The 15,825-nt window shown below is 43.4% G+C and overlaps 1 protein-coding gene across 5 annotated transcripts in view; it reads left to right on the top strand.

Annotated features, from left to right (window-relative positions):
* Window positions 1-3,712: 3,712 nt before the first annotated feature.
* RIMKLB (ribosomal modification protein rimK like family member B) overlaps window positions 3,713-15,825 on the top strand; it is a 57,565-nt gene continuing 45,452 nt past the window's right edge. For 4 of the 5 annotated variants that reach the window (XR_008450031.1, XR_008450030.1, XR_008450029.1 and 1 more), the window contains exons 1-3: window positions 3,713-3,906; window positions 4,877-5,393; window positions 11,580-11,800. Coding sequence is in view for 2 of the 5 variants with exons in the window: in XM_054068005.1 (XP_053923980.1) it covers window positions 11,626-11,800 (175 nt within the window). In the remaining 3 variants the exon portion in view is untranslated. Of the gene's footprint in view, window positions 3,907-3,971; window positions 4,104-4,876; window positions 5,394-11,579; window positions 11,801-15,825 lie in introns of those variants that run through there. The other variant, XM_054068013.1, reaches the window with a different exon arrangement.

Genomic DNA, 15,825 nt, shown 5'->3' with positions numbered 1-15,825 from the left:
CCCTGTTTGGGAGGTAGAGGCACCTGCCCTTACAGCTTGGCTGCTTATGGAAATATTAAAGAAAAAAATATGCCTTTATTATATCACTGTAGTTATAGTTATATGAATCCTAATGTAGGCTTTTCTTTCTTTTTTTTGCGTTATACTATATTGAAAGCAGCATACTTGAATGCAGAACAATCCTTATCTGAAATACGTGTGCCTGCTAGATGATGTGTAGTGGTTGCACGCATCTTCAGCAAAGCAGTGTTACTACAGCAGTTTTCCATTAGTAAATTCCCTGTGTAAACAAACTTGTGCATCTCACAACCTGAAATTACAACTTTCAGAAGTGTGAACGTAGTGCATGTGGGAACTCTGTTCCAGAAGACGTAGAATGTAGTGATTCTGACAAAGAAAATACTATTTTCTTACTGTCCAAATAACAAAAATACTGTCTGGTGTTTTGGTGTAATTTATTTATTTATTTGTTTACCCTGCTGGGACTTAGCCACGATTGCCTCCTGCTCTGAAGTGGTACTTTTGGTTAGGATTTAATGGAGTGATAGTGTGGTTTCCCCTGTGCTGTTGTACTGAGTCGATTGGATGGGAACCTGGAATCCAGAAGCGGTCTCTGGCTCACAGCCATGAGAAATGAGAAGTATCGGTGAGCAACTTAAGCATTCAGTAGAGCATCTGATGACAGCATCTCTAGAACAGGGATTTTGGCCACCAACTTCATCTGTTATGTAGCCTTTGCTATTGCATACTCATGAGGCAAATCACTTTCAGAATAACTGTCTGAATCACACCTGGGCTTTGGGGAGCAGGACCTGTATGCTTATGCAGAACCAAGTGAAAAAACATACATATCCTTCAGTAATGTCAGTCTTAGAAATGCTCAATGGTGTTTGCATTATGACTGTCAGCTATAATTTTGCAGGAGGCATACCAAAGTAGGAGCATGTGATATTGTGGTACATCATTCTGCAGCATGAGTGAATAAACATTGCAGCAAATTTTAGGGCATTCAGCCTTGTAATATATAGGTTACTACTGTGGAAATCAGTCCTATTGTGTCAGTTAAATATTGGGGTGCTGCATAAAAGGTTTAGCTGACATCTCTTTATCCTGCTACGGCGGGTTTTAGAGCCTGTCTGCATTTGGATGCATCAGATGAACTACAGTGGGGAAGCAAGGGGTATGTAAAGCATCCATTGTTCAGGTAGGATAAATAAAATGGCTAGGACAGATCTGCCACGTGCTTAAGAGGCAAAGAAAGCAACTTGAATTGGTTACATTCATGACAGGGTGGGTTTTTGGGGTTATCAGACATCACCATGTGATTATGTCCCATATTTGCAAAGCTGGAAGCATAACAGAGATTGTTGAGCAACATACAACTACCTGAAAGAAGGTTGTAGAAAGGTGGATGTTGGTCTCTTCTTTCAAGTGACAGGCAATATGACGAGAGGAAATGGCCTTAGGTTGCACCAGGGAGGGTTCAGATTAGACACCAGAAAAAATTTCTTCCCCAAAAGGGTTATCAGGCACTGGAACAGGTGGTGGAGTCCCCATCCCTGGAGGTGTTTAAAAGATGGGTAGAGGAGGTGCTTAGGGATATGGTTTAGTAATGGAAGGTACGGTTGGACTCGATCTCAAAGGTCTTTTCCAACCAAGCAGTTCTATGATTCTATGATACACATTGTTCCCATGGAACACAGACTCTGTGCACTAAAGATTATGAAGTCTGGTGAAGAGAAATTCACACTGGACAGAACTGGCGCAGTAAGTTGAATATGTTTGGTGTGTGTGGTGAGGACTGATGAGATCACATCTGAAGTCCTGTGTCCAGTTCTGGGCTTCCCCATACAAGAGAGACATGCACATATGGGATGAGTTCAGCAAAAGGCTGTGAAGATAGTTAGGGACTTGGACCATCATCTCATATGAGGAAAAGCCGAGAAAGTTGGGTTTGTTCAGCCTGGACAACAGAAGGCTCAGACAAATCTTATCGATGTGTATAAATACCTGTTGGGGGTGGTGTGGAAGTAAAAGAGGTTGAAGGCAGAGCTTGCTAGGTCAAGCCCAGTGAACAGTCTTGTCTATTTTACAGGCACAAACTGAAATACAAAGAAATTCCATTTAAGCATGAGAAAACCCTTTTTTTTTTTCTTTTTTTTTTTTTTTTTTGTTCCTTTCTTGTTAGGGTGGTCAAATGGTGAAACACTGTAACAGATTGCAGAGAGTTTGTGGAGATACTCAAAACCTGACTGGACACAAGTCTGGGCTAAGTGCTTAATCTGTCCCTGCTTCGAGCAGAGGGGCTGGAGAAATGCCTCGCAACCTCAACTACTCTGAGATCCTGTGGCAATGGATGGAATGGAGCTCAGTGCGCCACCCACGTGAACAACAATTCATATATGTGTGGGTTTTATACATGCCCCTCCGGGCCTGCGGGGCCATAGGGTGGGTTATGCACGGTAGACATCAAACCAATCAATACCATTGCACACCTGAGAAATTCTAGGGAATATCCTGCTAACCCTCTTGCTGGACTAGGCAGTCAGTTGAACTGGGACTCTCAGATACGTGGCAGTTTTGCACAGGCAGCATTTTGTTTATACCGGTGAGATGAAGGAAATAAAACAATTAACAGAAGTAAGGTAGAAGTTGGGGGATTTTCAACATGTGCTGCTGAGTGAGTAGCCGTATGTTCCCGGTGCCACTTCAACAATTCAGGGATGTACAGGAGATGGGAAAGAGGAAGGACTGTTTGGTTTTGTGTCCAAAGTTGCCTGGTGTGTGTTCTGGGGGTAATATGCTGTCAGCATATGGCGCATACAATGCAATACTGTGAACGCAAAGGGTGTGGTATGGAGGGAACTGAGTAAGCTTGCAACAGAAACAGATAAACAAGCTGTTGTTTGATACGCTGGATGTGTCATACTCATTTGTTGTCAACAGCTATTATTTCAGAAAAATCAGAGCAGCGAGGGATGATGCAGCCCTGGCTACACACGGGGTGCAATGGACACGTGACAACATGTGGCAGGTGGTGTGTGGGACACACCACACATTTCCCTCTCACACGAAAGACAGAGGTTCTGGCTTGCCATGCCACATGCCAGCAGCAGCAGAGGTGAGCGCGACAGGCGCCATGTGTTTTGCCACACAGCTGCTGACTATGCACGCTGCGCTGTAGCTGGTCATGCGTGGCCATGGGACCACACTGACCCCTACGAGCGGGCAGCCATCAGGGGAGCCTGGATATGTTCCAACCCAAACCATTCGACGATTCTATGGAAATAAAAGAGAAATGATAACAAGAAGGAAGGAAACAGAAAGATGAGGCTATTAAATGTAAGACTGCTCTTATTGATGCTGACCACACCTGCAGCTGAAGGGAAATTACAGTTTAATGGCTAAAGACTATATTTAATTGTAAAGACTGTATTTTCCCTTAGATTTTATTGTGCTAGCCTCCCACTAGCATTCTCACTTATGTATCGCTACATAATTTAACGTGGGAAGGGTCATTAAAAATAGACGTTTTAATTTGGGGGGGGGAAGCAGCTTTCGGGGTGCCGCCGCCGCCCTCCTCCTCCCCCCCCCCCCCCCCTCAGCTGGGTGGCGGGGAGCTGGCGCGCGTGCGGAGTCGGCGGGGGGCGGGGGTCGCGGTGCAGGGAACAGCCGGGTTCCTCGCGCCAGCGCGGGGAGAAGGGGGGGCGGGGGGGGTGGCCCGAGCGTCGCGTCGCCCGCTCCCCCCCACCCCCAATCTAAGACCGCGCCTCCCAAGCGGCCGTCGCCGGTGGGGACGAAGGGGCGCGTCTCCCCGGAGCCCGCTTCGCCCCGCGGGGAAGGAGGGCGGGGAGCGGCGCCGGCGGGGCGCGCGGGTGCCCTCAGGCTTGGCGGCGCCCCGGGCGGGTGAGACGGGCTGAGCGAGGGCAGGGGGTGGTGGGAGAAGGACGGGCGGGCGGGCGCGCGTGTCTGTGGGTGGGTGGGACCGTCCTCCTTATCCCGCCCGCCGCGCTGCGCCCATGGTGATTGCGCGCGTCCTTCCCAGCGCGCGGAGCTGCCCGCGCTCCCCCGCGTGCGCGGGCCGGGCCAGCCGCGGCGCCCAGGTGCGTGCGCGCGGGGCGGGGAGGGGGGAGCTCCGCTGAGCCCGGGGGGGCGCGGGAAGGCGGGGGGTTGCGCCCCGCGCGAGGTCTCGCGGCGGAACCCGGAGAACGCGGTCCCTTCTCTTTTGTTTTGTGATGTGGGCGATTGCAGAGGGGGTCGGGTCTGCCGGGGACTCCGCTCGCGGGTCTCTGATTAACTGTGGCGTTTGAGCGAGCATCCTCCAGGCGCATTAGCTTGGCTTTTTTTTTTTTTTTCCTTTTTTTCCTTTTTTTCCTTTCGTCACGGTTGATAAACAGCTGTTTGTTTTTCGCGGCTTTGGGGTCTGATGCACGGGAATTGCGCTTCCGACCCGGGACACGCTTCTCCCCAGTCTCCCCATCTGAATTCCAAGTGTTGCTCTGGGGGAGGGGGTGGAAGGCTCTCACAATTAAATAGGAATAGTTTTGTTAGGCTTTAAAACTTGATTTCTTCGGGTGCTCACGTGTAGATCCAGAGTTAGCTTTCCTTTGAGCGCGCGTTTTTCAGTAAATAAACCAACTGCTTAACGTTCTGTGACTTTTTTTCCCCCTTTTAATGGCTCTTGTGGTAGTATATTTCTGCAACTATTTAAAGTTAAACATTTCCCCTGATCGCGTTCATCCCATCTTTCTATTTCGGCTTTGCTTGCTGCCTTGTACGGTACCTTTTCTTTGGTTGGGATTTAGTTTATCTCTTATTAGATACCTTTACATGTTTATGTCTAAAAGGGATGTTTCTTCTTTTTTTTTCGCCCTAGGTGTTGGTGACTTCAGAGTAATTTTAGGGATGTAGTTCTGAGGAAGCAGACACACGAGGACGGAGTCTGTTTTATATAGAATCCTACAGCTTTTCGCCAGTGCTTTTTTCCCCCCTTTCCATCCCTGCTCCCGCACAGGGGAGGACAATTTGGGATTACTTTAACAGTCATTTACTTCCCCCTCTCCCCCCTCAGAAATTCCTCCTGATCCCCGAGGCAGCTGCTAGGTATTGCCTATTAAAGGACCAGGGGAACGTTGTCATCATTATCCCTTGCTTGCTTTCGGAGCTTCGGCAGTACCCTTTCCTCCTTTGGAGTGGAGTGGAGTGCAGTGCAGAGAGGCGTCGAGAAGACTTCGTTGCCACCCTTGTTGGTTAGCAGAGGATCCAGGAGAAGGGGTGCCCAGCGAGCCACGTGATCTCGTCCAGGGAGCCAGAACTGAAGCAGTACTCGGCGCTCTGAAGGGAGCATCTCGGTAGCTTTCTTCGTTTTCCCCTCCTTCCCCACCAAATTTTTGGTAAGCATTTCCAGCCCGTTAATTCATACATCCCTGTTTCCCTTCCCCCACGCCAGGCGCTGGGAGAAGCGTGTACAGAGACGGGGAGTGGGGGAAGGGATGAGGGAAAACGGGCTGTGTGCGAGGTGAGGAGGTGTCGAGCCACACGGCAGGGGAGCCTGGGCAGAGGTGGAAGGACCTCTTCGGAGAAGCGACCGGGGTAGGAGGAACTAGGCGTTTTATTTGCACGGGTGGAGCAGGGAGGGAGGGGAAAAAAGCGAAGAGCCTGTTGTAGGGAAAAAAGACTGTGACCGAAGTAGGAGAGCTGATGCTGACGAGTAGTGGCTAGTGTTGCGGAGAGGAAAGAGAATGGATCATTCGCTAGAGATGAGGAACCGGGGTGTGTGGATGAGGAGTGTTCTCACCTACTTGCCAGCGTGAACGGAGCTGAGGAGAGACCGGGGGTGGGGGCGGGGGATGGGCGGTGGCGGATATGCCTTTCAGAGGCAGTTGTGCCTGGAAGGGTTGCTGCTAGCATCGTCAGCATCACTCACGGCAAAGGTGGGGACAGACAGATGAAAGCCATCGCAGGGAGTGCAGTTGCTTATCTGTGGGGGTGGCGGGATGTACTGGGGATGAATGGGAACGATTGATATATTCCCAGATCCTTTGACTGTTGCAGTCTACAAATCTCACAGGGAAAAGGAGGGGAATACCCTGACAGGCTTTCAGAGAGGTGTGCTTGGGGTTCACCTGCCTGCAGTGACTTTAAATTCTGCGGTGCATGTGTAGAGGGCGGATGATAATGCAGCAGCACTGGACAGATTGTGCTGCAGCTGCTCAATATATTACATAAAATGCATTTAAAGATATTTTAATTTTTCAGGTTCTTGAGTTTTTAAAAACGTGTTCTTTCCAAAGATTCTCAAGCAGTAATGTGGCAGTCTTAGGAAAACTAGTCTCTGGTAGGCAAGAGAGGAATTTTTCTTGAGGTAGCCCTTAAGCATCACCATGAAGCAATAGTGCGAGGAATGAGTTGATTTATCTTGGATTTATTTTTCTAAAGCAGTTTTAACAAATAATTCGGGATGTCAGTTTTTATCGCTGTATCACCGTAGGTTATATTCATCATCCATACATATTTCCTTAAGGTTTTCTTTAGATGATCATTGTTCTGGTGTGTTTGTGTGGAAAAAAATTATGTTTTATACTTGAAACAACTGTGAGCTGTTTTCAGACCTGCTTTCCCTATGACATAGAAAGTCATATTTCTGGGATGTTTCAGATACTGCCCTCTTCTCATTAAGATGAGACAGACTTCCATGACAGCGTATGATGGATCATATGCTGGGTTGGATGCTGCATGACCCTTCGTTAGCTGTTTAACCTGTCTGCTACCTAAGACTGAGTTTACAATTCCGATCTGCCTTGAGGAATCTCCTAAAGGAGATAACTTCAGAGCATCTGCCAATTGTTCTTAGGTCTTCAGTCTCTTGAGGTGTGGCCTCCAAAACAGCGTTCTAGAAATTGCTGTAATGGTAGAGACGGTTGGTTTACTGGAAGTACATACTCAAGCCTCAGCTAATTAATGATCAAAAGGAAAGCAAAATACCTTTTCCACCCTGAATAACACTGGTTGGGGAATGAGTATTGAGGGATATGCCTTAATGATAAATCCAGAGGTGCGGTGTTATTCATAGTGAAGTGAGTGCTTAGACCTATATTTTTCCTAGCTCTCCTTTTCCCCCAGCAGTCATGGCTGGCTGTCTCCTCTTTGCTTCTCAATTCCATGAGAGTTTTATTATTATCTGAGTTGTAGGAATTAAACACACCTAGAGGTATGCTAAAATTACGATTAGTTTTTACCTCTCAATTAACTGCGTAAATCCATGAAGGTGTGTTAGATGCACAGTGCTGGAACTGAGTCTGAGAGTGAGCCAAGGTCTAAAAAGGAGCTGATTCTGGGAGGGGCCGATGGTAAAAATTATTCCACTGACATGCTTCCCAAATTGCATTGTACTCAATGGTAGTGTGCTACAACATCAGATCACAAGTCCAGCATCTCAGGTAGCTAGATCACATTGATTCCTAATGGTACAAGACGTCTGGGATTCCATTCATCGTTCCCATAGGGAAGAAACAGCCTAGTCATTTTAATTTACAAAGGCGTTGAGTAGTTGCATTCTGAATAGAAAGGATACCGAACGATCTTATTGCATGCTAGTTACTTTTTATGTTACACGTTTATCAATAATGTATAAATTAATTAGTATCTCCTAAAAAAAATGGTTTCTTGTTTCAGCTCAGGGTTAAAAAGGTGCACTTCCCTCCTGCTTTCAGACGTTGCAGGCAGGCCAAGGAGTAAATGAACATTGGAGACAGTCTCCCATTTCTGTAGGCAGGTCTCTGAGGCGCTCTTGGTGAAGAGAAGACCTCTTCAAGGGGAAAGAAAGTGATCTTCAGAGATTTGCGGATCTCTCCAGACAGCTGATCTGATTGTCTGAATTCCATGTTATGTCAATAAAACTTATTTGCACATGATATGAAGTAGAAAAGTAGCACAGTGAATGCTTTTGTTAGAACAACTGCTAAAGGTGTTTTACAGATTGAAGGAATGCAAGGGGAAATATGTCTGCATGTGATTGGAAGTGGAGGAAGCTGCTATGTGAATGCAAGAACAAAGTCCAGCTTAGCTTAAGCAATACAGGGATGCCACAGTTCAAAGTTGAGGTGTGCCTTATGTTTGCTCTATAAATTGCTAAGAATCTGTTCCACAGCATCTTTCTGAAGCAGATGCAGCAGTGTCTGCTTGACTAGCAGATCAAAGTGGCAAATTGAACTAACTGGTTTGATTTTTATCATAGAGCTTTTACTTCAGATGCCACCTTTTATCTCTCCCAGTCTCCTTTATGTGTTTAAGTTTATAAAGCTGATTTCCCTTTAATTTCATAAATCTCTTAGCTATTGAAAGGTTGTACTTTGACCATAGTAGCTTTAAGTGAAAACTGCATTTTAACTGGTCCTCTTGAAGACATTGGAGCATCTGCGCTTCCCTCTGTATATACTATATTTATATGCTATATTTATTTTTAAATGGATGCTGTCATGAATTTGGAAGTATTGTATGCACACTCAGCTTTGTCTGAGGCTGCGTCTTTTAGATTGAAATGGGTGGAGTTGGTTTTCAGGGAAATAGTCTGGAAATCATATCCGATTTGAGAGCTTAATACTCTTGTGCATCTGACTGCAAGGCAAGCTTTCCCCCTACAGCCCATTTTCTTGAGAATGTAGGAGGTATTGTTAAGATGTTTGGGTTAATAGGGTAAATTGCAGGTTTTGTGTTCCGTGAGACTCCTTACACAATCAAAATAGAGATTATAAGGAGAGGCTAAAACTGGTAAGTAGGTTCTGGCTTTAGGAGCAGAATGTTAGTGTGAAAATGGTATTTCTTGAGGTGATATTGGGTTGGAAGTCAAGGAACCAATGCTAGTTTCTGCGTCTGCTGCTGGCTGGCAGCTTGATCTAAAGCTTTACCTCCAGACTTGAGGTCATTACCTGCATGCCCCGTGGTGAGATGTGAGCCTTTGTATATGCATTTATAAAATTTTAAGATTTAGAGAAAATGAGACAGTATTAGGAGGAAGAGGAATACCCATTCCCCATTTCTATATGCCTGCTATTTTAGTGTGCCAGTTGAGATACTTGGATGACTCTTCTTGGTGATGCTGTAGCTCCTTTCAAAAATAGAAGAAAGGTGGAGCCAGTAAAAGGGTATAACTTTTTAAATTTCTTCTTCAAACCTTTGCTTATTTTAAGAGGGCTGAAACGGCAGTCATGGAGGGATGGTGGCACAGACTCTGCAAGGGGACGGAGATGGGGCCATGCAGAAAAGAGATTTGAGAAAAATGGGAGCACATTGCTGATGACAATGAAATCGAGGATTGGTAGCAACCAAAAATGGGGAGAAGGCTGCTAGAGAGAATGTACTTATTTCTTGGCACCAATGTTAGAACCAGTACTGAGGGGGAAAAGAATCTCAAAACAACAGACCAAAAAGTAACAAAAACCCCCAATCAGGCTCAAAAATGCTTCTGATTTAGTTTTCTTTTTTTTTGTTTTAATTATGACAAAATTTGTGCAGTATAATGTACTCAATGTTTTATAACTCTTTTTTAAAATATAATAGGCTAGCCTGTTAGGTAGAGCCGCTTTTCAGAAGAGAGGCAGTAGGTGGGGCTCTTTGGTCTCCCCAGTCATTCATGCAAATAGCAGAAATACAGGTAAATTGACAAGAAGCTTTCTGACCTGTGCCATAGCAGTGCCACTCCTGAATAATATAGATTGTCCCAATTCTTATCTGAGGATGTTGTCCCAGGAAGTTTTCTGTAAACTACCATATAGAGAAAACTATTGTTGAGAGAGCCAGAAGTGGGGCAGGATCTGACAGCTGTCAGCCATTGCAAGCCCAAGCCTTATCTTGTCCTTTTCACTTTCACCTGCTTAGAAGGAAAAAGAAGAAAAAAAGCTTTTTTCTTGTTTCCTTTTTTTTTTTCCCCTTTAGATCTCAAAACATATTCTTTACAATGTCCCATACCCATTTTCCTGAGGGAGCAGCAAATGCTCCTTTTCCTGCTTTACCTTGAGCATCTTGGCTGCTGTCAAGGGCTTGTCTGCATCTGTGATTGTCTTTCTCTAGCTTTTGCTTTCTTTCAGTCTATTAGTACGAAGAATTTTAGTCCTTAGCTTTGTTGTTGTTCGTCACTTACCAAAGCAATGGGAAAAAAGTCACAATCTTTGCTTGTAGTCATGTTTCTCAGTACTGGGAATAAAAATGGCCACTTAAAATTTTATATTCTTGTTAAGAAAAAGCTGTACTTGTAGAAAAAAAAATTGGTTTTTATATACAGAAATAATCATCTTGTTCTTATGATTGTAGCAAAACAATCCATTTGTCCTAAGACCAGCTACAGAAACTAAAATTCTTTGTGATATTAAATGAAAGCAGTTGAAACCTATGGTTTTTCTGCATTTACATTTTCTGCTGACAACGGGTCCTGTCTTTGGGACTACCAGACAAAACTGTTTCTGTCTGAGTTCAGTTCTGCTTGAAACTCATGTTAGCTGTATTGGTGAACACAAAGATTTCTACCTCTTTATTTTAATGTGAAAGCTCAAAATGTGTCACAGAAAACAGCTCTGTTTTTCTCTGGAATTCTTTCTCTTTATACCATGCTGCTGCTTGCTTTTCTTGAGTGCAGATGAGGAGTCTGTTAATGTACCTGTAATTGTTATACATCTTTTACAATATTTTAATATATAGTCAAGAATACCCCAAGTCCTCTGTATCTAAAGCAAAAGGAGCAGTGCTTTGCTGTTGTCACTTCTAATACCATTGAAATTCTTCAATTTTATCTTGTTTTCTAGTTTTGGTGTTGAATTCATTAGTGTTGTTTATATGCAAAGGTGATTTTGAAAACAAAAATAGGAGCAAGAAGGGGCTAGCACTGAGATTCAAACCTTGACTTTGCTTTGGGATACGTGTATTAATATTTGGTATTCGTAATGTTATGTTGATACTTCTCGTTCCATTGTTTTTTCCATTAATATGTTCTGGATGATACTAAATGTATTTCACAGTAGATGTGAAGTATTTGTAAGAGCAAATCAGTCTTGAAATACTTAAGTGGAAAACTTGTTGACTCCTTTTTTAACATAAAAATTTGTCATGTTCTGTTTTCCATATATGGTGGAAAGGGATACATCAGTACTGTCACCAGTGTTTTAGCAGTACCAAGGAGAGGGGCTGAGTTTTTTTTTCAGTTGTAAGAAGTTATTCCAATCATGAAGTTGAAATTCTGGCCTCCAGAGATGGCCATTCAAAACGTTTTAAGTCCTTGTCATGCCTCTAAGTACTGCCAAGAAAGAGGGGTGCTACTAGCACTACTGGTAGTTATGTCAAGTGTGTGCTTGTGGTGGATGAAACTAGGTTGAGGACCAAGACCCGATTCCATTCAATGTAAATAGATTTGTTTCTGTTATTGCTTTGGTTGCAGATTAGGTGTAGACATTATTTTCTGACTTGAAGGTTAGAAGTTGCACTCTATTGAAAAGAACTGGCTTGTGCAGAGGTAGTAGGACTTGATGTGGTGGGGAACATGAAGAAAGGAGCCTATATACTCTAACAGTCTCATCTTCTCCACCATCTAGAAGTTCCATTGAAAGGAAACCTTGAAGGTTGCAAGACAAGTCCAAGATGTGCAGTTCAGTTGCTCCTAGGCTGTGGTTCTTAACAGACCGTCGCATCAGAGAAGATTACCCTCAGCAGGAGATCCTGAGAGCACTGAAGGCCAAGTGCTGTGAAGAGGAGCTAGATTTCCGGGCATTGGTGATGGATGAAGTGGTGCTGACCATTGAGGATGGAAATCTTGGTGAGAATGAGCTAAGCTGGAAATATGCTGAAAGGGTATTTGGAGAAAGATTGTAAAGTGGAACAGCTGTACTCTTTTAATAATGACTTAAATGTGTGCCAGACTACCACATATCATCTAAATCATGTTAGATGTACATGATATGGTCTTTAGCATTTGTTGTGATAATCAAATATAATCGTTAACTTTGCTAATTTGCATTAGAACTATTTTTGCCTTCTCTCTCTAGAACAGAGAGAATTGTTGCTTTAGTTTGTTGATTCCAGGATAAGAACTATAGGACCTCTTAATTAAGAAGAAATTATGGAGTTTCATTTTGCATAGGCGCTTGAAGCTTGTGGGTCACATTTAAGAGTTTCAGGGGGAGGTTTTTCTTCTTTTTGTGTTCTGACTCCAAAATAGCAAACACATTTGAGATAAACTGAAAAGAATTTTCGATGGACAATACAAATTGTCACAGAGCTAGAGGTAATAAAGTGACGTAACTAGAACATGTTGCTGTATGGATGTGTAGTTACTTCTATGCCAGAAAAGAACGGGGCTGAAAAACAAAAGGTGGCATCATAATGTTTTGAACTATTACTACAACTTCTAGTGTTTTAAACTAAATCGTAAGATTTCTGTTCTGTTTTCCTATTAGCTTTTTTTTTTTTTCTTCCCTGTGGCAATTAAACATGAAAAGCAAGATATTCAGGTCTGTTAGAAATATTAAGTCAAATGATTCTGTAGCTGTTAGGCTTGTGTTACAGGAAGAGTATTAATGCCACCAGTGTCAAGCTGTGTAACACTTAATTTTTTTTCCCCAGCTTTTAAATTTGTGTTTCCTAAAGGAAGGAGACTGCACTGTTGTTTTGTACATTTACCTCTTCCATTTCTCCTTCTTATATATACATATTAAAAAAAAAAAAATCACTGGAGATCTGGGAATTGCATTTCTGAAAATTGTATTGGAATAAATCTATGTGGGGAAAAAAAATATAGAAGTACCTCCAGCCCTGAAGAAGAGGCTGCCATGTAATCTTGTACCTTAATCCTTATTGGGGAATCTGTATAGGAGGGACGTCTTAAAACTGACTCTGGGTAAGAGCTTTGGTCAGTAATTGTAACCTGTTGTAGTATGAAACAAATGCATGGAAATAAGCATGAAACAAATCCATGGGAAAACAGGATGTTTGGTTCTGGTATTACTGAACTTTTATTTATGTATTTTATCTTATTCTGAAGTGTCTGATGTTTATCGGGGATTTGAAATTCTCTGTAGGATGTCTCCAAATCAAGGCAACTTCTTTGTTAGAAAGTCTGAGCATGCCTGTCCCTTGGACAGCCTGTTCTGTGAAGGCAGCCATCCTGGACTATAGCAGCAGCCTCTAAGGTGCATAACTGGTCCCTCTGTATTGTTTTTATTTCTTGGTGGTGTTTTCTTCTTTCCTGTGTCCTGCCTGTTTCTAAGGAATTAAATATGGCCTTTCTGCTCTCTTCCATTTAATGTCTCCTAATGCTGCATCTATTGCAAGGAGAAAAGATAAAGTAAACAAGTTGGAAAACTAATACTGAAGAATGTGTAGTACAAGAATGAGGAAAATTAATAGAAAGAAAACACAAAAAAATAAAAAGGAAATTATTTTCATACAAAGCTTTCATTCAAAACTATGCAAATAACTGACCTTTTGAAAAGGATGAGATAAAAATGCTGAAAGACTGTAGATAGAAATTTTGTTATGAATGATCTGAACTGGATAATTGTGGGGTTTTTTTGAGAGGGGGTATGTATGCAGGGGAGTTGTCTTACATCAAACAGTTCTTTCTCTTGGAGAGAGGCGAAAAATCTTCCCTCTTAATTTTTCAGTTTTTTTTTTCCTAGTGTGTACTCACATGTTTTGATAACAGATTTCTGGTGGGGGACAAAAGCAAATATTCCATGTTTAATTTTCCTTGCTTAGCTTCTCAGTTGGTCTCGATAAGGGTGCCCTGGAACAAAATCCAGGAGTAATGCATTCCTTTCTGCATAACCCTTTCTGTTATCTACTGTTGTGTGAGACGTCCAGTTTAAGCAAAATTTTTTACAAGGTAGAAGAGTAGCTCCGACTCTGCTGGTAATGCATAGTGTTGAGGGAAGTAATAGTTAGACTTTCACATATTCACGCTTGTGATTAGAGCTTTTTTTATTCTTTAAATCCTAGGCAGTTTCTTAAGTAAATTGTTAAAAGAATGTTAGCTTTCCAAAGTCAAGTTGGAAATTACAGGATGCTATTTAAAACTTTAAATATTTAATATTTCTTTAGCATGATTCCAGGCTGGGCAGAGGATGGATTGAGAGCAGCCCTGAAGAGGAGGACTTGGAGGTGTTAGTGGATGAGAAGCTCAACATGAGCTGGCAGTGTGCACTTACAGCCCAGAAAGCCAACTGTGTGCTGGGCTACGTCAAAAGAAGTGAGAGCAGCAGGGTGGGAAAGGGCATTCTGCCCCTCTACTCCGCTCTTGTGAGACCTCACCTGGGGTCCTGCGTTCAGTTTTGGAGTCCTCAGCACAGGAAAGATGTGGGTCTTCTGGAGTGGGTCCAGAGGAGGGCCAGAAAGGTGATCGGAGGGCTGGAGCACCTCCCCAGTGAGGACAGGCTGAGAGAGTTGGGGTTCTTCAATCTAGAGAAGAGAAGGCTCCAGAGGGGACCTTATAGCAGCCTTCCAGTACTTAAAGTGAGCTATAGGAAAGCTGCGAAGGGGCTCTTAATCAGGGAGCACAGTGGTAGTAGGAGGGGTAGCAATTTTAAGCTGAAAGAAGGGAGGTTTAGATGAGAATGAATATTTTTTTTCCCCGTGAGGGTGGTGAGGCACTGGCACGGGTTGCCCAGAGCGATTGTGGATGCCTCATCCCCAGAAGTGTTCAAGGCCAGGTTGGACGAGGCTTTAAGCAACCTGATCCAGTGAGAGATGTCCCTGCCGACTGTATGGGGGCTGGAACTGGGTGATCTTTAAGGTCCCTTCCAACCCAAATCATTCTACGATTCTGTGATTCTGTATATGATATAACCAATGATACTTTTTTGTGGACTTGCTGACTGTCAAGAACATGGCTGAAGTCTTCAAAGCTTAAAGATTCAGCATAAGACATGGAAAAGCCTGAAATTATTTACCTCGCAAAGGTAAAGTACAGTGGAAAAGACACTTAAACTTAGGAAAATTGAGCACTACAGTGGGATATGTACCAAGATTGAAAATTGTCCCTTCCACCAGTTACGTAGTGTATACCATGACAGTAGAGTGCATTGATGTAAATGTCACTAAAATCCTGAGCCAAAGACAAATGCGGAAGTCTTCTGTGATGCCAAGATTCTTATTCTTTATATGTTGGTGAATGATAAGGTTTGCCGTTTACCTGATGTGGCCAAAGACAAAGGGGGAGGCAGAATTCTTTCAGTCAGTGGACATGGCACTAACGACTCCTCAGGCATAGCTCTGTTGTGCGGCAGGGCTGGATGGGAAGCTTGGCTGGATTCCCAGGCAAGCCATCAGTGTAGACCCAGCAGTCCCTGATCATTCATTTTCTTCTGCAGCCGACACCTGGGATGACCCTGCATCCCAAGCACCACCTGCAGCCCCAGTAGTACTGCTCATGTGATGATCCTGCATGCAGCTCAAGATCCACATTGGGTGCCTCAACACTGCAAGAGTCCAAAAATATTTATAAATGCAAGTTAAGAGATGTAAAATTGAAGTTGTTTCTTCAAGCTTAGAAGGAAGCTCTTAAACTGATACGAATTGTTTTTAAAACATTCTAAGCATAACTCCAACAAATAATTTTTGAAAATAACTGTGGTTTATGCCCAATTTATGTAAGTGCTTGCTTACCCGAGCCATACATTCCTGTTTCCCTTGCACACTTGGCAGTGGTACTCTGTAGATCTCCAAGTTAAAAATTGAGTTAAAATAAGTAGAAAAGTCCAGCTGCATTAAACTGGGCTGACCTGGCCAAAATGGTTACTGAGTCAGACATGCACATCATTTGTGCACAGGAGTGGACAGGATTGC

This window comes from Cuculus canorus, chromosome 1 (assembly GCF_017976375.1).
Source record: "Cuculus canorus isolate bCucCan1 chromosome 1, bCucCan1.pri, whole genome shotgun sequence".
Taxonomy (NCBI): domain Eukaryota; kingdom Metazoa; phylum Chordata; class Aves; order Cuculiformes; family Cuculidae; genus Cuculus; species Cuculus canorus.
This window is presented reverse-complemented; position numbering and strand designations above follow the sequence as displayed.